General features: G+C 35.7%; 2 protein-coding genes across 7 annotated transcripts in view; one reads left to right on the top strand and one right to left on the bottom strand.

Moving 5' to 3' along the window:
• The window catches only part of LOC135214271 (transforming acidic coiled-coil-containing protein 3-like), a 392,152-nt gene extending 383,985 nt beyond the window's left edge, over window positions 1-8,167 (top strand). For 5 of the 6 annotated variants that reach the window (XM_064248386.1, XM_064248388.1, XM_064248389.1 and 2 more), the window contains 4 exons: window positions 41-202; window positions 639-976; window positions 5,406-5,555; window positions 6,173-8,167. In XM_064248386.1, coding sequence (XP_064104456.1) covers window positions 41-202; window positions 639-976; window positions 5,406-5,555; window positions 6,173-6,362 — 840 coding nt within the window. In that variant the 3' untranslated portion in view covers window positions 6,363-8,167. The remainder of the gene's footprint in view (window positions 1-40; window positions 203-638; window positions 977-5,405; window positions 5,556-6,172) is intronic. The other variant, XM_064248385.1, reaches the window with a different exon arrangement.
• Window positions 5,338-27,291, bottom strand: LOC135214272 (dynein axonemal assembly factor 5-like). The gene is made up of 10 exons (XM_064248391.1): window positions 26,589-27,291; window positions 26,029-26,209; window positions 23,987-24,129; window positions 23,501-23,733; window positions 13,828-14,347; window positions 13,479-13,661; window positions 13,129-13,251; window positions 11,262-11,408; window positions 9,407-9,598; window positions 5,338-8,891 (listed from the first exon to the last, which is right to left on the bottom strand). Exons 1-10 carry the CDS (start codon window positions 27,217-27,219, stop codon window positions 8,755-8,757), a joined length of 2,490 nt encoding a protein of 829 aa, XP_064104461.1. The 5' UTR covers window positions 27,220-27,291; the 3' UTR covers window positions 5,338-8,754.
• Window positions 27,292-27,449: the final 158 nt, after the last annotated feature.

The raw sequence follows: 27,449 nt of genomic DNA, 5'->3' as shown, positions 1-27,449 counted from the left end.
TGTCTTTAAAAAACATCTCAGAAGTAATTGCTGTTCACAGACTGTCCCGTCCACATCCACTCCCGTACCACCTCATGAAGAAAGATCTGCACCAGAGGGAACCAGCAGTCCCACACCCCGTCCAAGTGACACGTCAGAACACAAGCCTTCGTCGTCACGACCAAATTCCATTCCACCAGAAGGGTACATGAGTACGGCAGAGGTAAGTTTGTTTTTTTAGATACGTTAGTGGACAAAAATATTTATATTCATTTCTTAATAGCATGGTTGTGAGGCACTGGAAGAGTATTGTGGAAGCTTTTCGGAAGGTTCCACATTTGCACGAGTGCTGTGAAATGAATGTAAATGATAAGGCTAAGTAATTAGTTCTCTGTCTATATCCTAACTTTTCTCTCTTTCTTAACTTCATGGTTGTTATTCCACTTTTCAGTTTCATGTTCGGTTGTCTATAATTTTTTCATGTATCAAAAGATTTGTAATGAAAGTCGGTGGAATAGCAGCTATTTTGGGATGTGGTACTTCTTTATAAGCACCTTGCTTTTTCTTTTATATTTTAAGTAGATCACCAAAGAGTAGTAGAAAAATGACTGATGATGCTTGTGCACACAAGCTTAAAATCAGTGTTTCGATACTTTTAGGTACAAAAACTTTTGAAACAACAGGAACTGCAGTTTGAAGAGAAGCTTTTGAGAGCGGAGCTTGTGTCGGGAGAAAAGGAGAAGAAACTACGACAAGCCATGAAGGACGAACAGAAGGAAATGAGCAACCTTGGGGAGACTGTGACTGAGCTGACACAGTCACGGGATGCCTTACTGAAGTTGGTCGGGCAGTACAAGGGCATGTTGGCTTCACTAGTGAGCGAGAAGGAAAAGGAGAAGCAGAATCAGGAAGAGAGAATCAAAACGCTTGAGCAAGAGAGGAATCAAGCTCTTGAAGACTTAGCCAACGTTGAGGTTGCCTTTTCTGACGTTCATAGGTAAGTTGCTGAGTGGAATATAGGAATTGAGCTTTTGCTTTTTGTTTCACCACACTTGAGGAGTCTTTCATTTACAGTATGTATAGTTTTATTACCCAAGTTGCAAGTTATTCACTCACAGTATATAGAATAAAAATTGAAGATGAACATTGCCTTAGGGTGCCAGTTCAGTTTCAGCTTTTAAGTATTAAAGAAAATTTTCAAACAATTATTTTATCATAAATCATTTTTGTATAGTACCTTTTTCCTTTGGTAACTTTAGTTTGGGAACTTGGTTTTAGTTATTAGTTGTGATGTAGCATTTTTATTTTATATAAACAGCTATGCTGAAACAATATTTTCCTGCATCTTAACAAATTGTCTTTTGAAGTTATTTTCCAAAGGTAGAGGTTAGTAAAATCATTCTATATTGAACTAATTGAAATGAGAAGATTTAGTTCATACTTTTCCACTATGAACTAAATCCTGGTTTGAAATTGCAGGGCTAACTTTTATTTGAGGGTCACTGACCAGCATTATTTAACAATCTTGGCACTAAGTACTCAGCATGATTTTACAATTGTGCAAATATCTTAATCAACATGAATTACAGACATTTATGTATCTTGGTCATATACAGTACAAGCCACCAAGATATAAATACTAGTAGATCATGATTTTATATCGCCCTATCTTAGTCCTTAACTAATCAACATATTGTACAGACTTTTAACATCATAGACACCAACTAATCACTATGTCTTTGCAGACCTTTTTATACTTGACCATTTACTAATCAAGCTGATTTATACACATTTTATATCAGGCGGTAACAAATCAAATCAAATTTTATGACATTTTCATAACTGTCCCAAAAAACTAATACAGTGGTCCCCCCGTATTCGCAGGGGATGCATACCAGACCTCTCCGTGAATAGTTAGAACCCACGAATGTTTGGAACCCCTATAAAAATGCTAAAAACAACCTATTTTGTTAGTTAAAACTCAAGAAAAACCACTAGAAATGTTCATACTTGGTTTTTTTTAATAGTTTTATCACAAAAAAGTGCATTTTATGATGAAATTCATAAAAAAACCAGGAATTTGTGGATATTTCTCATAGAAAAATACCGCGAATTTTCCGCGAATAATGCGGGGAAACGTTCCCGAGAGAAATCCGCGAATCCAGAGAACGCGAATACAGGGGCCCCACTGTATATGCATTATTAATAGATCATGGTTTTTTACTTTCATACCCATAGAGGAGAATACTTAATTTCAAAGGAATTCACTCACGTTGCTTGTTATTTTTTCTCACAGGAAACAAGAACCATTTTTTTGTAATAAAAATGTTAGTGGGATTAACTGTTTAACCTTAAGCATTTGAGCCTCTACAGGTGTCAGTACAGTAACACTTTAGATGTAGTTAATTTTATATTATTTCATTTATTGTATTGATCCATGATTCTCCTTTTTTTCTGACAAAAGCAACCAGATTTACTGAACAGCAGCACCAATATGCAGTGAATGTGCCTCACTAACAAACTTCTCGGTTTCAGAGGTCTTTTATTCCTTACATTGTTGGGCTGTGGAACAGTGCATTACTACCATAAAATAATTCACCTTGTGCTTTAATCTGTTCACATTTTCATTTATTTAGGAATTTATTAAGTTATTTTTTCTAAAATGTGATCTCTGCTTTCTGTTTTTCCTACTATCTGCTCTAATTTCTTTCAAATGAACACACATTCTTTGTGGAAGCTTGAATTTCAAGTCAGTGGCCCTGTAGGCTTGGTCTACGTAAATAGGGATTATCTTCTGAATAATAATACTAATATTAATTGAGAAAAATCTATTGAAAGTGCCAGCAAATGCCACATGGAAGTTGGGTATTGGACGTAATGCCTCCTATATTTATAACGATAATATAATCAACTTAACCTGTTTAGATAGATCATTTGTCCTTTACTAGAATACTGTTCTTGGGTGTGGAAGTCTGCTTCTGCCAAAGATTTATCGCTTTTAGATGTCCTAACATTAGCAATAACGACTCGAACCCTTAACGGATGATCTCTTTGTTTGTCCATTTTTCACAAGTTGTATTTTAACAGAGAACACTCTTTCAGAATTGATCCCTGAACCTCTTTTCCTGCTGAAAGCAACCAGATTTGATGAACAGCAGCACAAATATGAAGTAAATGTATCTCGCTTTCAAATTTCTCAATTCCAGAGGTCTTTTATTCCTGCCATTGGGATTTGGAACAGTCTCCTTGAGGATGTGTACGGTTAGCCTCAAAAGTTCAGGAGGAGATTCAATGTGTTACTACCCTAGAACAATTCTCCTTGTACTTGAGTAATTTATTCATATTTTTATAGATTATAAATTTGCCAAGTTATAATTTCTGATCTCCTCTGTCTGTATTTTGTATTACCTTCTCTTACTTCTTTCAAATGAACACCATGTTCTTTGGTTCCTGTTGGCTTGTTCCATATAAATAGAGTTTATCTTCTGAATAATAATAATGAAATCATTTTGGAAATTATTTGTGGATCAAGTTTTATCTTATTCAATGATTGGCTTGAGATCAACTGGAGCTCCCCTCTCTATGCACTGTTGATGGAAACTGTTAATCTACCGAAAGTAAAATCAGTTACTACTAGAGGTTTTGAGGGAGGGGGTGAATTGTGACTTAATATTTGAAATGGTTGGCGTAACAGGTGTGCTAGTACTGGTCTCTAACCCAGTAGATGCTTTTCTGCTTCTGCTTGAAAAGATCCTACAGGGTGACACTTATCAGGAGCATCATCACAGATTTGTCTGGTTCATCTTTGTCAGAATCTTCAACCTGTACTTCTTGACAGACAACAGAATCTGCTTTCTTGGTAGCATGTAAGGATCATCCCTCTTTAGACAAGATCACAGTCAAATGACCAATTGCAGAACATTCCTCCTCGTTGAACTAGTTGCCAGTAGGCCAGCGGACATATGTTGCCGTGACTCTGGGTGGCAGCTCTACGAGTTCTCCTACCACTTGTACCATAGGGAATTGAAAAATCCCCTTCTGATGGTTTTTGTCGATTGCAAGAAAACTTTTGACAGCATCTGCAGACCTGTACTGTGAAAGCGCTTTCATCAGGAATACATAGTACTGTATTTTTATTGAACATGCCGTATAAAGCTAATTGAAATTTATCCATGAACATATGGTCAGGTTACCTTTTATTTTATTTTTTTGCTGCAAAAAAATTTTGTTAGCATATTTCATTTCCAGCCAAAATAATTTCTGCAATGATTCCGTCATAGCCTAGTGTCTTGCATCTTTAAAGTTTCTCTATTGTTTTGCATTCCACTTCAAAAAACTATGAAGTCCTTCATGAATACAGGAATGTGTTCTATCAGTACATATAAAGCACCACTAAAGGTTCTTTTCAGCATCCTTTAGGGCCCCAAGCTTCACTGGTTTATGCTTTGTACGTTTCATCCATTCTCTTTGGTCTCTTCCTACCTAACTATCACAACTTAACTCTGGCTAGCTCCATTTTCACCTCTTGTTGAACAAATCCTTCAAGCAAGCTCAGTGAGCTAAGGTCATTTTAAACCTGTGTATTATAAAACTATCTTACGAGTTACTTATCTGGTGCAGTATGTCAAGATTGTTGTTCTCATAAAAATGGGGTTCATCTTCCCATTCACCTTTTCAGTAGCAGTGAATCAAACAGAATTCCCTCAGTTACTGACTCCGGACTTTGTCCGGTTCTCTCTTGCAACCCTAAAATGCACCAATTCATTAATTATTTTAGAAAATTGCAGTCTTAGGATTGCACAGTTCAGTGCCTTATTTTTACTCCAGTACCAGCTTACATATAGACATCTTCCACCTTTCATAGTGAGAAGGGTATAAAACTGTAACCCCAATTTTTTTTATATACTACCAAGATCAACTCATTGACATTTGCAATACAAAATTATAAATATGCACAATGATCTGAATTTCAAGATTTTGTGTAAAGAGAAGTTTTAAAATAAAACTTTTCCCCATGTTTCAAGTCTCTTTCATATTTGAGATACTCGGTTTGAATGGTGTAAATAATAGAACAAAATTAGAATATTGGAGTTTGAAGAGGCATTTTTATTGAGACATGCTTCTCATCCCATAATAATGAAGCCCTGTAATAATAATCATAATGGACTAGATTTAGTATTGCTGGATTTTCTTTCTTAATTGTGCACATAATTGCTTTGTTCGAATTCTGTGTATTCTGGATGAAGTTCTTTCACTAAACACTTGTCATTTCATTTACAGGTGTTGCAGAAATGAAGTCCAGTCAGTGAAGTATATGTTAATATAGGGCAAGGAATTACATAGATTGATACTTGAAGCTTTTTTTTTAAGCCTAACTTATTAGGTATTTATTTACATGTCTTTAGAGAATTCTTTATTCATTACAGGAAATATGAAAGAACAAAACAGGTTGTAGACACTCTACGAAGAAATGAAGAAACTTTAAGAGGTGCTGTAACTGATTATGAAAATAAGCTACAAAAGCAGGAACAAAAATTTATCGAGTTCCAGAAACATGCTGAAGAGAAGATTCAGCTGTAAGTATTAGTATTGAAGATCTTAGTTTTACTAGTAACCTGCATATATAGTAATTTTCTGTTATCTAAACTTCTCACAAAATTGTTTTTTTTAGAATTGGGCTAAAGCTTAACATGAATAGTGAAAATCTTGTCTTTGTATTAATTGGATTATTCAGTGAAAAATTTGCTTCCTATGTTACTTTTTAGGGTCCAGTTTGTGTTCATGGTTTATGGCATTTTAAATGTATAGGCTTTATTATGAAAAACCCCCATATAGGGTAGCCCATGAGGTGCATTGCAGGCATTACTTAGGTTCTCTTTGCAGCAACCCTTTGATCCCTAGCTGCAATATCTTTCATTCCTTTTACAGTACTTCTGTTCATATTCTCTTCCATCTAACTTTCCACCGTCTCCTAACAATTATTTCATAGTTCAACTGCGAGATTTTTTTCCGTTACACCTTGAAAACCCCCTTTACTCTTGATTTTCCTTTCAGGGCTGAATGACCTCATAGGCCCCAGCGTTTGGCCTTTGGCCTAAATTTTATACTATTCAAGTTCCTAAGGAAAAACCAGATTTAGTATTTTTGTAGCTTTTAGTTTAAAAATCAAACTTATCAGTTTTTATATTTCCAGAGCAAATGAAGAATTTGAAGCAATGAGACGAGCAAACGACCAGGAGATGACGAAAATGGCGGCCCTCCTGAAAAAGGCAGAAATGAAGATCATGTCGCTTCAGGATTCTAACGACCGTAAAACCCGTGAGAACCAGGAATTGACACAGCTCTGTGATGACCTGATTAACAAGGTTGGGACATCTCATTAGCATGTCTTAAAAATGATTTTGATTTTATACTGCCTCTTTTCAAAAATATCTTGAATTACTCATGAAGGATTTTGACTTGGGTAGTACAGCAAAGGGCATAGATATATATGCTTGTTAATCTCACTTAATCTGTGATTAATATTAAATTACTAACAAAATTTGTGTGACCTGTTCTTAGTGTTGGGAAATACTACCTAGCAGTATGGTGAAAGTGCTGCCGTATGTTAAAACACCCATTACAGGATCTATCTTGAACAATAAATCCAGTCCTGTTCATTGTGAGGGGAAAAAATGCCATATTGAATGTTTTCCTCAAAGCTTGAAGACGACTGGACACGAGATGTATGAAATGTACATATCAGTAGAGTGAAAATGTATTTATACTGTATGTAGACACTGTAATACCAATGTAAACCATTTCATAGTGTTATGAAAAGTGTTACCCATTAATTATGATGTAGTGTAGTGTGAAAGTGTGGTTTTGTATTCAATGAAATTGGCATAATGAGAATTGTAAATAACAGTAATTTCTCTTATTAAATGTTTATCATATCAATGCTTTTACCTGCAAATTTGTAAAAACAAAAAAAAAAGCCATGTGCATAATGCAAAATATGAACTGCATTTACCAAATTTGCTTCATGCATTGATGTTAAGATGCTGAAAAGTATTTCTAGAAATGTAATTGAGTGATATTGAATGCATTTGTAAGTGGACAACATATGCTATCTTGCCTAAGAGAAAAAAAAAATTACTAGATTGAATTGTACTTTACCATTACAAGCCATTGTTGAAGTAAAGATGATGTAAGAAGTTTGAATGAAAAGTTAAGTGAAATGTACAAGTATTACATTGAGAACATTTTCTCAAGTATGGATTCTGAAGGGTTAGGGCTGTGATAGTTGCACTACTGTCAGCTTATCCTAAAAGTTGCCAAGCGCCTGCCATTTAGATATGCTGATGAAACCTTTATACTGCTATGTCATAGGTCAAGCACAAATTTATTTCCCATTTTTTTTAACTATTGTACAGAACATGTAAATCTATTTACAGAGTATATTTCTTACCTCGCGTGATAAACATTACGCAAGCGCTTTGATTGACTGAATGCCATAACTTCATTCACAATTTCCATGAGTAGCATTTAACAAGAATTGATAATTTCTCACGGCTTTGAAATTATTTTTTCACAGAATCCTGCACCAGTGTCCAATTTTCACTTTTTTATACTAAATAACTTTGTGTTTACAGTGTCAAGATTTAAAACTTACCAAAGGAACACAATTTAAAAAAAAACTTCTACTGTAGTGATAAATTGAAAACTACAGTTATATTAGTGAAGAGATTGTGGATTTAATTCTAATAAGGCCCAGGATACCATATTTAATATACAGTACCAGTGTTTACAGTACATCAATACTAAATGAAAATCTTGTGCCTTATAAACAATTAACAAGTTAATGGAGCTGACCAAAGGTCTTTGCAACTTTAACACTGAAAAAAAACAAAAGTTTGATTTTATTGAGGCACATCATTTTAAGACATACAATGTAAATGAAAATTCATCTTAACTGCCTTATTCTAATGTCCCACTGAAATTTCACAACGTATTTGACAAAAATGTAATAAATGTTTGACAATTCTGAATTAATTTCACACATTTTGCTGGTTGTATATATTGTTTATAAAATGAAATCTTCTACATCTTTATTTTAATTAGACATGCCATTATTTATTGTTTTCGAAGATTTTTTGATCCATATAACATTATGTATCATAGGAATTAAATATACATTAATATGCAATAGTGTTTTAATTATCCTTTTATGTAATTAACAATGATTTAGGCCAGACCCATGACTTTTGAGAGTTTTGACGCCAAGTTTGTTGAACTACCTCTTAATGCTAGTCAATAATAACAAGCAAGCTATCACGTTTTTATCTTGAATTTGTTTCTTCTAACAGCTTTGCACAAAGTTCTTAACCTTAATTGAAAAGTTCATGTAATTTCATTTAGTACTGTAAAAAGTTTTACCTGTAGCAACATAAAAATTAGAATTATACACGCTTCCTCACCACAAGTGATCGTTAATTTACTTCAACAGAATGAATAAAAATGAACAATAAAGATGGCAAAGATTGCCAAGAATGGGATTCTTGGCAAAGTAAAAAACAAAAAAAAAAGAAGTTAAGTGTGAATGGATACAATTTAAGAAAAAGATATAAAAATGATTGAAGAATGAAAAAATACAATGTAGAGAAGAATTAAAAAATACAATTGTATTAAACCTAAGGCACCAGCTTCACTTATGTTGCTGCAACTATTTTGCAGGCTCAAACTTACTTTCCATGTATTAAAAAAAGTATGAAACAAACTTGTCACGAGACAATCTTATCCTTGGAGTGTTAATACTTTCATGTCTTCTATCAGCTTTAGACAGTGTTGTTTATTGCGATACTTGTGGCAATCATTCTCCAACATTCCCATCAGCAATGGTGGTGAAACTCTACCCATTTCATACAAGACCCCTGAAAAAATTAAAGTTACATATGTAATTTTATATGTTAATGGAGAAGGACATTCAATATCTATATTACATGGCAACAGTTTGTAATGATAGCATCCAAGATGGACTTCTGCCTATCTGGGGAAGAATAATACTCCTACTAGTACACCTCATGTACAGTTGCCCAGGAAGAACCCCCAGGATACACACGTAACTATCACTATGGGAGACTACTTACGTGTACACGTTTATCCAAGTTTAACAAGGCAAGTCCTCTCTTAATGGCGGTAAGAAAATAACTAACAGGGTCACAAGTTAAAGAGGAGTATGTGGGTGGCTCCACATGACTCCTGACTTAATGTTGATACCGAGGGTTTGTTAGTTATGAAAAATACAAATTGATTAAAAATGTCATATTTTGAGGACACCAACACTGTAATTTTGTTTAAATCTTACATCAGAGATATGCTGTCCAACCTATCTATGACAAGTGGCTAAAAGTGTAGGGGGATTCGTAAAAATAAAAACAGTACTTACCCAACACAGCTTCTTGCAGTTTGATGTCGGGATCATCTAGGAATATCATGCTTCTTTCATACAAGTCTTGTAGTCGGGCTGACTGCAAAGTGGCATCATAATTCTCGGGTAAAGTTTGAAATAGCAAGGTGAGAACATTGGCAGCTCTTAGTCGGACAATAGCTTGAATATCATCCAATCTTCCAACCAATTCTGTTGAATTAATATATGGCAAAATCACGGAAGCACTAGAAACAATGTAATGTGTAAACAAATCACCTGCGATGTACTTGCTATATATTTCATGTGATATATTTTTTCATGTTTTCCTGTTTAGTTAACTTGCTTTTCCCAATTTTACATTTATTAATTTATCTTACACATGAAATAAACAATATATTCCTATATCTGTAGACATGAAATAAACAATATATTCCTATATCTGTAGACATGAAAAGTGTATCAATAAGGTACATGAACAGATTAACAGTATATAGCCTAAGATGCAAAGAAAAGAAAAGACCAAGAATACAATAACTTTACAGTTATTAAAACAACCAATCAACAAAGCAACACAATAGGCAGCAAATATGGTCATGTCAAAAAAAAATTTTACTTGCATATTGGTCTGGCCTTGGGATAAAGGCCTCCTATGAACGTCCAATTATTTTATTACTGTTAACATCTATGAAAAATTATTGCTGTGGCTACATGTGGCAGGGAAGGTTGAATGCTATTTAACCTGACATTATGATGATTTCAGGTTTCCATGCATAACCTAAACAATGTTTTAAGAGTTCTTTGCTGTATTGTTGCTGTTCACTTTTTAATGTGATATTACTGCATTCTTGCTCTTTTCCCTTATTTATACTACAGTATGCTTCCTTATGCAACTAAAGTTTTATATAAAAATTTTTATGTAATACTTTAATGACCAGTGCTTTTAGCACTTTACAACTCATACTTACATTTACCCTAAGGGTAATAAAAGTATAGTGGACAAAATGATGGACGGTGCAAGATCTGTACCTATAATTGTACATGCACTTCTTGCATGTTTAAGTTGTTCATGATTGTCTTGTACTTTTTTATTTTTTTTTACTGATTGTAACTTCTGTAAAAAAATCTTACAAGCTGGAAGCGGTAGGATGCGGAGGTGCACTGTCCAAGAGAAGCGAACCATCACCCTATGTCTGGCAATGTTTAAGTCCTGTGATAATGGAATCAATCTTATGGACTTGGAGGTGAACCAAACCTTTGCTGAATGATACAAAATTACTGGGAGCCTATTCATCAATTCATGCACAGTACGTGGTTGCTTTGCTTGTCCAACTACCACTGGTTTGCAACGATGTCTACCAAAAGCATTTGCACATACAGTAGATGCATTGCTCAGAAGACCTTTGACCAAGTAAAGCTGTTTCCTTCTTGTTAGCCAAGGTGTTAGTGGGTAAGGAATGACAGAATAGATCAGTTTTGTTGCGGTTGCAGATTTGCCTTAAAACAAGGCCTTTTTTTCTCAAATTTGCTACAACTGATAAAATAGCTATTAAGAAGCGCACAAAGCTTTGCCATGAGCATTCTTATTAGAAAACTCATGCCGAAGACTGAACCAAAACAGCCAACCTTAGGATGCCTTACAGTCCACAACTCCATGCAGACCCATAAGCAATGTTGACAGCACTTCTTAATGCCTGTGCACCATTGCCAACCATTGGAGTGCAGTTTTTTTCAAATTTTATGAAATTTATATATACTATATCATTGCCCCTCAGAGGGCCAGTTACATGCAGATAACTTCAGATTATAATCTTTAAGCTACCTTAGATAGACCAATATTACCAAGCTTTTTAATGGTCAGTTTGACAATACTCACTGTCTGCCAATTGGTGTAGAACATCTGAATCAATCAAGTGTGGATAATAAGACTTGATGAAGGAGACTGCTTCGCAGGCTAAACGACGTGTATCTTCAGCTTCATCTTCTATTAGAGCTGGCATCAAAGTAAGACAATGCTTGACCTCTGAAAATACCACCAAAAATGCAAGCATGACAAATGACAATAAACAAATAGTAAAAGAATTACATATATTAACTGCTATCAACAATAACTTTAAACAAATTTCACTAACAGTTTCTTATATACCTAATCAACAGCATCACCATAAAGACCATTACTTTTATTTTTTTTTATTTATTTTTTTTTTTTGCGCCCATCATTTTATTACAGCCTTACAAGTACACCATACCATTTTCAAGACATGCCTAGAGTAGAATAGTTTCCAGCTTACTGTCTGCATTTCTAGACTCAACAGCACCTTCTAATGGAAGTAAAATAATTCCAAGTTTGTCTGTTAACCCAAGCACACTTATCACCACAATTTTTTTTTCATAATTTCATATTTGAATATGCTTTAGTATTATTTCAATCTTTATTTCCTAAAATTCACTCTGATGGGGATTTTGGGTTTTTTCTACTAAAACTATTAAAATAGAAATACTAAGTCTGGTAATATTTTTAGCTGCCTTGGGTTATGTTTTCATAAGAACTTTGTACTGCCATGGTTATGGTATAGGGCTGTTAAGCATTTGTTTGTTCCAAGATTTACATATTCTTATACTAGTGTTCTTTGCATTTATAACTCATAAAGTAATGTGTTACTGCTCTCATGCATTTCATTATGTAACATATACAGAAAATATTACTCCAGATCACAGCATAGTGAAATTTAGAGATTTTCATTGACTTTCATAAATACTTCCTCAGGCTTGTTGGGTACTTTTCCTATTGTAAGTTTTTTATGACTGCCAAATCATATTTGGAAATCTTACCCTTTTTAATAACTATGCAGAGATGTATTGGAATTGCTGGTACACACAGAGGCAACTTCACGTCCAGCACTGTGCAATCCACATTTCAAGTGTAGTTTTTGTGTGCGAAAATTTATAGGCAAGAACTGACATGTGATATACAATAAAATTTGAACTATTAAAAAAAATTGATTGTGAGTGTTCTTCATCATGCTCTACCAGAATAATAGTTCATATGAAAACTGAATACACATTACACTCATGCTTTTCAGTGATGATTAACATTACTGTACTCCCTTACACTTCATATGTATACATAAGCATAGATAAAGATTAAACATTGCACAATTTGCTCTAAATAAGGAAAATTGGTCATAAGAATTACATTCCAAAACTCAAGTTTTATTCATCAATCTGACTAGATTCAACTTTTGTCAGACATTACTTTGAGAATTATTACTAATAATGGTTCTCAGATATATTAATAAAGAAATTCATGCAAAATTCAGTACAGACACCAAACTTACTTACAAATGAGTTATATATTCTGGATGGCCATTTGTATGCAAAATTATTTGAAAATTGGTTACATTACTCTTCATGCCTATTCAAGTACAGCATGACATAAAATCAATACGGTACTGTATGTTTTTTCATCCTGAACCACAATGCACTGCACATACAGTATTGTATATACAGAATAGGCACACATAAAATAATTTGAACTTACAGATGGCAAAGGAGCGCTCTGAACACAATTTTAATTTGCAATCCAATTTTTTGTATCTGCAAGTTTGTATGTTGAATATTCATAAGTAGGGTGGTGTCTGTATTCAATAACTCCCTAACTAAATACTAAAACTTTTGAATGGGTTAGATTATGATTATTAACTCTTAACTAACTAGTAAAGTATAGGTGAGAAGACCCCTACCATTATTCAGTTGTTCTTCAATGCCTCTCACTTTACACACTGCAACAAAACACGCAACAGCCGCTGTACGTAAGGATGCTGCAGTCATGCCAGCATGCCAAGGTAAGAACACCGCAATACACTCTGTGGGAAGGTCAGTGTAAATTTTGTATTAAAAAGAAAAAAGTAAACAATACAATCTGTAAATGCAAAGTATCTCAGAAGAATCTACAATTTTACATTTAAGTAACTTATCACTAGTGAATACTGGACAAATATTTATAGGAAAAACAGGCTAACACATACTGTCCCATTAAAGACAGTTGTATAAATTCCTAAGGAGATAATTAACAAAACTGTACTCAACTTACCCAACACAAACTTTGGAAGGTGTTTTCCCAACTGATTTTGAGACTGAAGTGGACAATCTTCTCTCACTAACAGTTGCTGCATCTTTGTTAAACATCTTAGGCTAACTAAAGCATCCTGTTTTGTTGGGACACATGTGCATAAAACTTTTATAAGGAGCTCTACTTCACTGCCCAATGCCATGTCTACAAAAGAAAGATTTCATAAAATTAAGTTTTTTATTCATCAAAATTAAAATCAATTTTAATTTTCTGTCATTACTATTATGTCACAATAAATCAACAGAATTACCAAATTATATTTCCATTCAAAGTATAATATTTATTACAGTAAAGAAACATAATACTTTACCTCCAAACTCTAATAACCCTATGAACATTTGAAAACAAGGAGTGTGTTCTAACCAAGACTCAGCTGATGATTGAAAATATATCAACACAGCCTTAAGTTGTTGCTGATATAAGTTTTCCACACAATTCATGTTACACTTCAGTGCTAAAGCTGCTAACTGTTCCTGAGCATTTTTGACAATATCAGGATACTCTGATGAAGATGCAATAAACAACAATGTGCAAAAAAGGCCATAACTGTTTTCCTGCACATCACATTTTTGTATAATAACTGTGATAAGGTCTACCAAGGCCTCTTGATGATCCGAGTCATAAACATGAGCCACATCATCAGAACTTATGGTCTGACAAATAGTCGTCACTTCAACGTCAACAAGGTCATCTGGGGAACCTCGCAATAAAGCAGCTAATATCTTTAACGGCCGTTCACCCTTCTCAGCGGCACAAATGCGGGGTAGCACCAACTTCAGGTATGTTGCAGGGGGAAGGAAATGACCAAGATATTCACTGCACAACAAAACCTAAAATAATATAAATTTTCATAATAAAATCTATTATTTGGATACTTACCTACTGTTAAATTTAGCTATATCTCCCCGCCGATTAGGCGAGTCGGCATTCAAACAAAAAAATCGAATGGCTGCCTGGATGACTGACTAGTTTACCTGTTCTCCATCAGGTGTGTTTCAAATGTTTTAGCTCTTGTCATAATTCTCCTTGACAGCCCACTAAGTTGTGGGGAGGCTGGGTGGGTCTACTTTAACAGTAGGTAAGTATCCAAATCATAAATTTTATTATGAAAATTTATATTATTTGAGATGAATCTTACCTACTGTTAAATTTAGCTGATTCCCACATTAAGAAGAGGATGGTGGGTAGTGCAGCTAGACAAAATTCCGCTCAGCCATTCTAGCTAAAGGTTTCTTATACGAAACCCAAAACATTCTCACCTGATCTGGAATCATTGGTGGATTTTACTCCCACCAGAAGTTGGATTCCATTCAGGGAGCAAGGCTCTCATACGTATGCAGCAAAGAGTAGCCTTGCAGAGAAAACCGCTTCGATTCGGCCAGCATGAAACGCAAGTGGTATGAGGGACCCCTGTGCCTGGGTCCAAAAGCCCTATCAAACGACAGTCACTTAAAATGAATACCTTTACAATATAAAGGTACGCTCCTATACAAAATTTGTACCTTCACACTCCCCAAAATATTAAAACCCCAGGATTTAAACAAAAAGGCCTAAAGAATTGCTCTTTTTTGGTTCAGGAAAAGACTACCCACTACTAGTAGAGGATTAAGGGCCTTACTGTTTTCAAACACAATTCTGTATACTTAAGGTAGTGATCAGGCAAAAACTGAATTGTACTTCTACTGTGACACATCAATCCTATTCTGGAGCGACAAATTGACATAACACTAAATGAAGTTGCAACTGCTGTTCACATTATGAATGTTTAACTTCAATAAGGTAGAAGATATGGAGCTAGTTCTCATACACTAGCCTATCCATTATGTTAAAGAGGACCTTGTGTTCCTTGACAAAGTTTCTAAAAATCATAACACAAAAGGTTAACTTTGCCTCTTCCAGGCTTAACCTTCACAAATACATTCTAGGTTTTCTAAAACCACAAAATAAAAGTTAACTTTGCCTTAAGTTTAACCATTGGCAAAGGCGTTATAAGTTTCTAAAGATCCCAACACAAATGGTTAACTTTGCCTCTTCCAGGCTTAACCTTCATAAATACATTCAAGGTTTTCTAAAACCACAAAACAAATAGGTTGATTTTTGCCTCTTCCAGCTAACCTTTGACCACAACAGCTGTTTTCTTAAAACCACAAAACCAAAGGTTAATTTACCTTTGACAAAGATGTTCAAGGTCTCTAAAAGGATGATAAAAATGTTGTAGGTTTAACCTTTAAATTTAAATGCCCAACAGGATAAAGAAGTTTCCTCTTCCCCCCCCCCCCCCCCAAAGGGGTTACATTGGAATTCTTACAGGGAACTGTAAAGCATAGCCTTAACATCACCCTCAGCTCCAAGACAGAAAGCTAAAATAGCATTCCCTTACACCAGCTTAACCCTCTTACGCTGATTGGACGTATTAAACGTCGAGTCAAAATGTCTCCCGTATGCCGATTGGACGTATCATACGTCGGCTCAAAAAAGTTTTTTAAAAATTCGCGGAAAAATACTTATAGGCCTACCAGCCGAAAACTTTTGTATCACGCGCCTTGGGGGATGCTGGGAGTTCACGGATCAAGGCGTTGTTTTGTTTACAATCGCTACGCAGGCGCGCAAGCGCGAATTTCTTTCTTATCGCACTAAAAAGTATCAGTGACACATCTCGGAAATTATTTCGTCACTTTGACATAATTATTGCACCATTTTAAATTATCCTTTACATGAAGTATTATATATGAAAATGTGCACAATTTCATGCACAATACAACTAAAAAATACTCATGATTGTAGCTTTTATCAATTTTGAAATATTTTCATATAAATAACGATAAGTGCAAAAATTTCAACCTTCGGTCAACTTTGACTCTACAGAAATGGTCGAGAAACGCAATTGTAAGCTAAAATTCTTATATTATAGTAATATTCAATCATTTGCCTTCATTTTGCAACAAATTGGACGTCTCTAGCACAATATTTCGATTTATGGTGAATTTATGAAAAAACTTTTTCCTTACGTTCGTGCGATAACTCTTCCGATAAATTTTTTCGTGCGATTGTCCTAATGTTTGCACCCTTTTAAATTTGCCGTTACATAAAGTTTTATATATGGAAATGTGCGCAATTTCATGCACAATACAACAAAAAACAACCCATGGTTGTAGCTTTTATCAGTTTTGGAATATTTCCATATAAATAACGTTAAGTGCAAAAATTTCAACTTTCGGTCAACTTTGACTCTACCGAAATGGTCGAAAAACGCAATTGTAAGCTAAAACTCTTATATTCTAGTAATATTCAATCATTTACCTTCATTTTGCAACGACTTGGAAGTCTCTAGCACAATATTTCGATTTATGGTGAATTTATGAAAAAAAAAATAAATTACATTCGCGCGGTAACTCTTCCGAAAAAATCAGAATTTTTTTGTGCGATTGTCGAAATGTTTGCACCATTTAAAATTAGCTGTTACATAAAGTTTTATATATGAAAATGTGCGCAATTCATGTAGAATACAACTAAAAATGATTGAAGGTTGTAGCTTTTCTCTTTTTTTCGAAATATTTGCATATAAATCACGATAAATAGAAAAAAAACCACGTTCGGTCAAATTTGACTCTACCGAAATAGTTGAAAAACGCAATTGTAAGCTAAAACTCTTACGGCCTAGTAATATTCCGTCATTTTTCTTCATTTTGAAACAAATTTGAAGTCTCTAAAACAATATTGTGATTTATGGTGAATTTTTGAAAAATATATTTACCTTCACTCCGCGCGCCGATTCGTGGCCGCAAGTCTCCGAAATACGTACATGGCATTATCCTAATATTTGCTCCTTTTCATATTAGCCTTTTTATAGAGTTTCATATATCAAAATGTGCGCAAATTCATGAAGAATACAATAAAAAATAATTGAAGGTTGTAGCTTTTTTCCATCTTCGAAATATGTGCATATGAAAAAATATATATATTAAAATTTCGACATTCGGTCAAATTTAACTCGTCCGAAATGGTCGAAATCTGCAATTCTAATCTAAAACTCTTACAGTATCGTAATAGTCAATCATTTGTCTTAATTTTGAAACAAATTGGAAGTCTCTAGAACATTATTTAGAATTACGGTGAATTTTTGAAAATAACATTTTTTTACGTCCGCTCGTTACGAATTCGTACATCATTTTGTGATAATATTTTTCCGGTGTTGCTTTTATTGTTTTACTATGTATTATATATCAAAATGATTGAAATTTAGTGTACAATACAACGAAAAAAAAAGTAACTCGTTAGCTTTGACCGTCTTTTGCACAGCGTGATTTGAATACAATTATCTATGAATTTTTTTTTTTTTTTCGCTACCATATATCGCATTATTTACATATGATAATGATATTATTTTTCATTTCTGATGATTGCATACTAAACTTCAGGCAATGAAAAAAAAAAATGAGCCAAAAATGAACTCTTAATCTTCAAAACTAAGCGCGCTGTGATTTTTTGAAAAAATTATTTTTTCCGGTTCCGCGCTCACTCCAAACCGGCGCCGGCATACAGGAGAGGTTTTGATTTTTAGGGCTTCGGCGTAAGAGGGTTAAAGAAGGGTGCTGACAGCAAATTTACTTATTAACCACTGCTAAATAAAAGGTTTTACAGTAAAGTCAGATAAAGTTTAGACCTGCATCTAAACTCCAGAGAGAGACTGATATAGAGATGAAGGAGCTTCAATCTCAACACCTTACAGTGCTGGTCCTCAGCAAGATCTAAAAGTACTTGATGCAATACTGAGGAAAGTACATATCGAACAATAACTTTGGAAGTAGACAGTGAAAAGTCTTATCTCCTCTAAACAGAAAACATTGACGTCTACTAGGTTCCAGGTGCTGAAAATTCCTCCAGAATGGTACCCTCAGCAACACACAGACCACTGCTTCTGACCCCAGGCCATGGTAGTTTTAAATTAAGGTCAGATCCTATGATAACTTGAAAATTTTGTTATTGGGAGGGGACATTCTAAACTCTCCAAGCAGTTTAGAAGATGCCTACGTCAATGGAACTGTATGGAATTGTGTAGTAGAGTTGATTTCTTCTCAATGGAAGAATGAGACATCTACCAAGAGCATTGGGAATTCTGAAACGTTTTGCCCTGAGGCTACAAGGGCTCTACAGGAGACTAAGCAATCCTTGAACATGAAATTGCTCATTAGAATTCAGAGTAGATACAAGGGGCAGGCCTATGAGTCTGAATTAGGCAAAATTTAAGGAAACATCCACTGCTCAAGCCTGAGGGCCAACAAAATAGAAGTAATCATTCGGCTGTCCCTGTTCATCTACATGCTAGGAAGCTAAATGAGTGTTCCTTAAATCCAACCAAGAGCCAAACTTATGGATGTCAGGGCCCTTGTAGGCAGTTGTTCTTCCTGAATCCCCAATTGCTAAAACACTTCTTCCACAGACTGAATGATCAAACCAATATGTTTCATTTCACTCAAAGCAGCAAACTTCCCACAAAGACTTTGTTTCTGACCGGGAATAAACCTGCTAAGCATCCTGATGTCTTTCCACTGCCCTGACATCTAAAAAGTTTTACCAGGTGTAGTTGACCATTCTATTTTGCATGAAAGGTTAATGACACTAGTTAAACTCTGTGTTGCATGACAGAGGGGAAAGACCAAAACTTGGACTTAGGTTTAAGAATCAAATGGACGATTCCTGGTTAAAGTGTCCCTCCTACAGTCCTGGAGCCAAAGTTGGTTCTGGATTACTTACAAATTTAATGAAAGTTATTTGTAAGTCGTAATTCTATGCTGAAACCATACATTAATTGAGCATGATTATCTGAAAATAACCCATAAGGCCATGTTTCCTAATGAGGAAAAGCCCTTACCATATAGGAAGTTTCTTTCTGGTCTAAAATCTTCAAGCAGCACATGCCTATTCATCTTGACTGACAAGCATGCATAATTAAATATCATCCCCACATCACTAGATAAGAATGGGGACATAAAGAATTAACAATATAGTGCATAGAAATTGGGCCAGAAGAAGCAACACGTCCTTGGCCTTTGGAATACTGTTGACAGAGTGGGCTAACTTGAATAACTGATTCAGTAGAATTGTCTTGCTCCTAAAGTCGACACCATCTACCAATGAGCAACAAGTCCCTGACATAACTTATAGAGGGCTGCACACTAACCCAAACAAAGTGCATAGAACAGCAATACCTTCTAGTAAAAACCCTTTGAAGGAACTTGCATGACTGTGGATGTATGGTAAGTGGAATGAATACATTCTGCATATGTACCACAAGTCTGACCATTCTTTGGAAAGGCACTAAAACCATGCTAGAAAACCAACAAGTATATGGGCAGACACTTACTGTTATTCAGTCTCCAAATGTCCAAGAATATCTCCAATTACTTATGGGTGTCTTACTAAAGAATTACCCTTGGACCATCATTCCTTCTATATACAATCTCCTACTAAAAGAGACTTATGAGAGATCTCTGCTGAAGACAAGGGAAGCTATAAGAAGGAGAATAAACTAGTGGAGGACAATAAAAAAGAATCACAACTGCCCTTCACCGTCTCCACCATATAACATACTGGTCCCAAGTCTCTCCATGCATGTTAGAAGGCTGCAACTGTCCATATCCCAGAACCTGAATCTGCACTTATCCCCAAAAGGTATAAAATAAGACTACCAATAGATAATCCCGAACTGCATAATCAGACAAGAAGCGAAAGTATTCTCACTTCCAAACAGAGTGAGTATAAGCATGAGGACATTACCCTGCAGCATCAGAAATGAGTTACTTCTTTTAGTTACTTGTTTCCTCGCTAAAAACTCCCGCTGGGTTGGCGTCTCCACCTCTCTAAGAAGTCACAGAGACGAGACAACGTAAAAAGAAGATAATAACTCAAGTTAGACTGAAAATCCATCAGCATGTCTGTCTGTCTCGAGTTCATTTCCCCACAGGAAAGATAAAGAAAGCGAATCTCCTATTAAAGACAGTTAAAGGACCAATAAGCGTTGTACAGCAAAAGGCGGCCTTCGGCTCTCCGCGACTTTAAAAGACAAGACGACAAGCCAAGGCAGACACAAAGGGAGATTGTGTCCAAGGACAAGAAAATTTACGAAATGCTCTCAAATTGGAGAAAGTGTTGGTTCTCTTTTCCAATATTTAGAGTACACCAAAATACGCTCGCCAAAATACCTAAGACAATCAAGATATATTCTCTATGTGGCCTCTATCCTCAACAAAATGAGAATACAGGAAGACGTAATGGGGCAACAAACACCGACCGGCCCAAAATGAGTTCCTCCAATTCCATTCAAACTCTTCTTCCATCAGCGGGCGACGGAAGGAGACCGCTGCCGACAGGAGGTAAACAAAGAGCTTGAAGGATTGCTCTTTCTACGCAACCCTTGGCGCCAAAAAGCGACACTTATCAATGAGAGGTAAGTGCTGTAATGAATCCACCACGACTCAATGAGAGCAAGACAGTTTAAGCGACTCAAGACTCGGCCAAGTTCGCACTCTGCACGATTCAACTGCGTTCACACAAATCAACAATGTCCACAGCAGGGTTCCCATATGTATCAGACCAAATTATCATACCAAATCTCTTCAAATTATCATATTTGATTAATAATCACTTAACATACAGAGGGTCAAATTACCGTACTCGTACGATAATTATCGTACGTCTGGGAACCCTGGTCCGCAGTCCACACGAGTCGACAGAGGGAGAGAGAGAACGAGGCGCCAAAAGTGGGAGGCGGTGGGAGAGGAGTTACAACAACGCTCCCGCCTCGTCCGAAAGCAATCGTACATACTTGAAAGCATTCCTATATGAAACTAAGTTAGAAATCTCTGAAGCCAGAATATCTAACTCTGCGAGAACTGTAGATATTACAGGCAGTGTAGACTTGAAAGAGAAACATTAATCGAGGCAGTAGTAAGAGATTTGCCAATAGCCGAAGAAGAAGCGCGCAAAGAACAAACACACGCATTACGAAGAAAAAGGAATATGCTAGCATACAAGAATTTAGAATAACCAAAACATGAGAGATAAACAGTCGACCGAGTCAACATATCTAAACGTGTAAAAACTCGCTACAGATACATTATCATCTCAATAAAATTGTCTACATCTATATCATATATTAAGCTTATGCATGCTAACACCTCAAACTAGGTGTTGAAGATGACAGAATGCGCCTACGGAGCGAGCATTAATGCTTACCGAAACGGTCCTTATGTGAACTCTTTAACGGTCCTTTGGCAAACGCTTTAAACGAGATTCAGACCATGAAAAGGGCGAAGTAGGTATAGGAGGGCACAGAATCCCATCGTCCTGAGAAACGACCTGGTTCCCTGGCAGCGGACGTTTCCAACTGTCGCAGGGCAGTCCTAGGCTCGGGCTACGTACAGACGAGGGCACCAACACCTTACTTCTAACAGGGAACGCGAAAATGAGTGCACACTGGAGGGATTTGGAACGTTCCCGTCACGAACTAAGTTCAAATTTTATTAGAACTAAAAATAGGTTAATGTTCTAACTTCTCGTTACGCTTTTCCTGAACCGAATGGGGAGTAGAAGGCGGAGCTACAATGGAAGTCAATACTAGCCTACTAAAATGCCTAGTCTGAGTAGGGATAGCCTGACAGGTTTTAGCCCTGATCTAACTAATTGCTTTCGCAATCTATTAGTTCCAGTCTTCCTATATCTGACATATTCAGGCATAAATTTCTAGGAACAATTCCCTACATTCTTCACATCTAGTAGTTCCAAAATCACACCCTGTAACCCTGCCAGTACAAAGGAATGTTGATAAACTTCCAATTTCACCATCCTGGTTAAACCAAAACATTCCTACATAGCCTGATGTTATTGGTTTTACTTCCGGTGGAAGATATCCTAGGAAAATGAAATTACAATACCGTAAACAGGTGTAAAACAGCCAAACTTCATAGAATACCAACAATCGCCTAGCCGCAATGGCAGCAAGGAGAATTATGACTAGAGCTAAAACACTCGAAACACACCTGGTGGAGAACAGGTAAACTAGACAATCATCCGGCCAGCCATTCGATTTTTTTGTTTGAATGCCGACTCGCCTAATCGGCAGGGAGATATAGCTAAATATAACAGTAGGTAAGATTCATCTCAAATAAAGAGAAGTACCCAGAGTTTAGAATTGCACAAAATGATGAGAGAATTGTATAATATGGAAGAACTGTACAAAAACATGAAATACTAGTGGCACCTCAACTTAGACAACTGGGGGTCTGCCTCCTACTACAAAGTACAGAAATCTGCTATGTGACACTATGCAGAATAGTGCAATTCCAAATAAAGTACTTAATAGTCTATCCTAACCAGCATTTAGTATTCATTATGCAATTTAAAATACTACTAATTTACTTATAAGTATTCAATTTCAAAGATATATCTGCAAAATGAATTGCTTCAAAATATTACTTATGCTTACAAGATACGTATGTAAAATACGTACTGTGTAAAAAAAACCACTGTTTTTTAATATTATGAGCGTCCCAAAGTTCTTTATAAAACAACTAAGAGAGAGAGAGAGATAATTACTCTTTTTACATGTAAATTTAATGCCGTACTGTAATTACATCATTAAGTCGCTCTGATGTTCAATTTAATAAGAACTTTTAACACAGTTCGACTGAGGTCCCACTAGCTATGGAAGAATTTTATAAAATCATAGAATTATAGTAGGGCATCATGGAATAATATAAAATCATGAAAGAGTTGTATAAAATCATGGAGCAATATCATCAAATCAGTTGAGCAAAGGATGTTCCCCGTTGATAAATATCTTATTCAGCTTTCAACTACCACCTCTCACCAAGTAAGATAGCACTTTTACAGGTAATATGCAATTCATAAGTACAAAGCAGAAATTTTTACCTTACCAAATATTATCAGACCTGTAGTGAGAACTGCAAAAAATGGTAAATCACCTGTTTAACTATATTTTCTTCTTTGTCACCGGCTGCTAAATGAAGTGCTACCATGATTCGTTCTGCATACTGGGTTATTTTTTTCTCTGCATTCAATACAAGGGTTGTTAACAATCTGGCAGCTTGCAATCTAGGTCCAGCCTGCCAGTCATCAAGATCTCCCAAGAGGCCCGGAAGAATGTGGTGAATTGACCGATAAACAAGAGTACGGCATCCCACACCAGGACGGCTTTCTGTAATAATATTCAAGGTTTAAACCCTACAAAAATACACATTTCTGAGAGTGAAGAATCATCTTAAATCAGGAAATAATTTGAATAACTGATATTTTCTTCATTACCACAAACATATCTAAGATATTAGTGCAGTTTAGCATTCAGGTAATATATGGATGGAGATTACTCAATAATGAACTATTATAAATACAGACCTCTTCACATACTTCTCAAGAATTAGAAGTTCTGCATAAACAGTTTAAAAGCTTACCTCCTGAAGGATAATGACTTGTCTCCATACCAAAATCCATTTCCTCCTTCAACTGATCTTCATTTTCCATTTCATACTGTTTTCCAACTTCTGACCAGAGTGTCATTGCTTTCTCTCTGACATCATTATCTTCATCTGTGAGTCTGACAAGCAACAAAAATTTAAGGAAACAAAGAAAAGTGTTCTGATATCAAGGCTAAATAACAAGTTTTAGATAAGCATCTTGCAATACGGTATCACAAAGGAGAGTTTAATACATCCAATGAGACAAATAACCAGGCTTTCATAGGGACTGTCTTAAGAAACTATTCTTTAAGGTTAAAAAGTTGAAGTTGCACATCTGGTGGGAAATGTTCAAAGGGAACCAATAAAAAACAAAACACAGAACACTGTCCCTTAAATTGCCTACAAAGAGATGAGAATAAATGCAATGAAAATTTACCATTCTTAATTAAAAAGCATTTTTTCATGTTGGTGAACACTTATTTCAAATCTAAATATGCTGCTGCAAGCAAAATACTTATGAACAAAAATTTGTCATAACACTATTCATTTTCATTGTTCATTTAGCCAAGAGTTTCTTCATGCCAAGTTATTTCATCATCTTAAAAGAACTTTCCTCTAATGGTAAAGTTCTAGTAAAACTTGTTAAATCAACGATAAATCTAGAAGCAATTTATTTGTTAAACTTAATTTGCTCCTCAAGTTATAACTAATGTATCTCTGCACATCAGAAATTTCAAATTGAAAGGTTGACAACTACTTTTATTATTTCCTAAGAAATACAGTATAATCAGTAATTAATAAGCCACTAGAGTAAACACTGAATACACCGTACTTTCTCCAAACACATCCAACTCCACAGACACAGATAATTTTTATGAAAAATATAATTATACAATAATTAAAGAAAATTTTTAAAGCAAATACTGACACTGCTGAGTCAAGGATATGGAAGGTGAAGTAAGTGATAGAATAAAGAAATCTAAATCATCAAAAGAGAATTGCTTCTCAATAACTTCACTGACACTCACAAGATAATCAAGATGAAAAAATAGGAAACAAATCATTATAATTGAAACCTACAGCTTCGTTCTATGCATCAACAACAATGCAAGACTGGCAAACAAATGAAGAGATGTGGAGTGGTGCAAAGCTTCTTGCAAGTAGCTCATCCTCCCACAAAAAGCTCCCATGGTACCAAACCAATAGTTTTTGCAAAAGATGGGCTACCTAGTATATTCACCAAATTTTTCAAAAGCACTCCACTAACATCTTATGAGTACTGGAATGTCATAACCTGACAAGCAAGAGAGCAAGCCAACTAATGAAAGAGCACCTCCCTCAGCAGCTGCTGCATCTTCAAGCAACAGGACATGCACGGGTTTACTAGCCAGAACAGGTAGCACTAGTTAACTACTAGACAGAGGAAGAGGAATAGAGGAAGGATGTAGAAAGGAACTCAAAATGATTTAGGCGGTGCCACTGAGGGCATATTCCCTCCCTCACCAAAGAAAGTTGGTGAACATCTCTTATCCTCCTTCTTCCTCTTACCAAACTTAATCAACAAAGGTAAATCCTATACTGCATATGCCCTACACGTAGAAGCTTTAGTGCAGGATTTCCCATTGCTATAAAAACAAGGAGCGTGAGGATCAGTTATTACATTGTTTTTCTCTATAGGGCAAAAAACACAACTAACAAAGAAACAAAAGAAAAGAATACACACACAATCAGACAACAAGAGCAGGCTACACATCCAAGTTCTTAACTGAAGTCGGGACAGTCAAGCACAACGTAACTGAATAACTGAACCGTACAACAGCCAAACAAAAAGTGAGTTTGACTGCAAGTGAGGGTGGGATTCTCCCCTACTTAACTGTATCTCTACCAGTTGGCTACCTTGTTACCATATTTCAAAAATCAACTCCAACTCACATGGAAAATATTCCAATATAAGAGGTAAAGGTTTGTATATTTCAAAGGAACAAACAGAAACTGATATTTGCAAACACAACTAATAAAAATATTGCTTTACTTACCCAAATAAGAATAACGGAAGAATGTAGTGCCAATAAGAATAACGATCAGGCATTTCTTTCGCAAGAGTTCCTCCAACTGTCACTAGAACAAGACGAACCTGCGGCAAATCCATTGCACACTGTGCCATTGGTCCACTAACATCTTTGATCACTTTTCCATCACCAAACAGCAATATATCACCTGAAATTAAGTAATATCTACATAAAAAGTTAATTTTATAACAAAGAGCATTATACCACATTAAAATAGCAAATTTTAAAAATAATCTGTACTTTCCCAAACATACAATCCTGAATTTATTTACATAGGAGGATTTAGCTTGCAAATGAGGGCTGGAAATGCTATTGAAACTTCATGACAGACTAGGTCCTCCAATAAAAAATTGGGTAAAACTACTAGTGCCTTGAGGATGAATGTAAAAGAATAAATAAGAAAAGGCAGTAAATATCCTTGGCGGTGATAGGCAGGAACCAGGTCACGTCAGTAGTCTCCAGTTTCACCAAAAATGGAAAACCAAATGGAAATCTCATCAAAATGTTGCCATATGAGCTTCCCTTACCCAAAGCATTGATGCAAGCAATTCTGTTCTTGAATCGCTGATGGTTTAAGCCCTTCGTAAGAGGCTTGACGAGCGACTCGGACTGCATGTGAAACTTCTCCCTCGTAGCCTTCGCAAAAGCGCTCGTGCATTCCGTCGCTGCTTTGCGCACTTCCGGACTTGGATCGAGGACAGAGGCCTTCAAAATATTAATAACATCGTTCATATAAGGAATCAATTTCCCTTGGAATAAAGTCACGAGTTCCGCTACGATATTGATGTACAGTAATCTCACTTCCTCGCTCTCTTCGATTGGGGGCACCGCAGAGCCTAATCTGTGGTAAATCACTGGTATTATGTCGATCAGAAGTTTTTCGTCGAAAACGCTTAAATTAATGAATTTTAAAATGATATTGGAAGCGTTAATTCGATTCATTTCAGACTGGTCTGACAGACGGGGCACCAGCGAGGCGATGGAGTGAGTCAGTATATCTGTCAATTTTCTCTCATCTTTAATTATTTCACTCTCGAAAACAACTTCGCTATATTTTTCGAGAGCTTTTCTCCTCTTCGCCTTGTTGTCGTCGTTCATTTTGTTAAATATCTCGTTCAATTCCTCCATCATTGCCGTAGTGGTGTCTTCCGTCGCCATGGCAGCACAAATAGTAGTATTAGTAGTGGAGCCTCTTTACCTATGAAACGGTTCCCCCCGCTCGCTTTATTCCTCCTCTGTTTGATTGTCTCTGTAATACCATATATCTTTTACAAATTTCTTTCCACTCTCAGGTTCTACTTTGAATAGAGCTACAAATATAAGGATGATATCAATCAATTCCTCTATTTTCTTGAAAAGGCTGCCTCACGAATCTATATTTCTATGTC

Source organism: Macrobrachium nipponense, chromosome 45 (assembly GCF_015104395.2).
Source record: "Macrobrachium nipponense isolate FS-2020 chromosome 45, ASM1510439v2, whole genome shotgun sequence".
Lineage (NCBI taxonomy): Eukaryota > Metazoa > Arthropoda > Malacostraca > Decapoda > Palaemonidae > Macrobrachium > Macrobrachium nipponense.
This window is presented reverse-complemented; position numbering and strand designations above follow the sequence as displayed.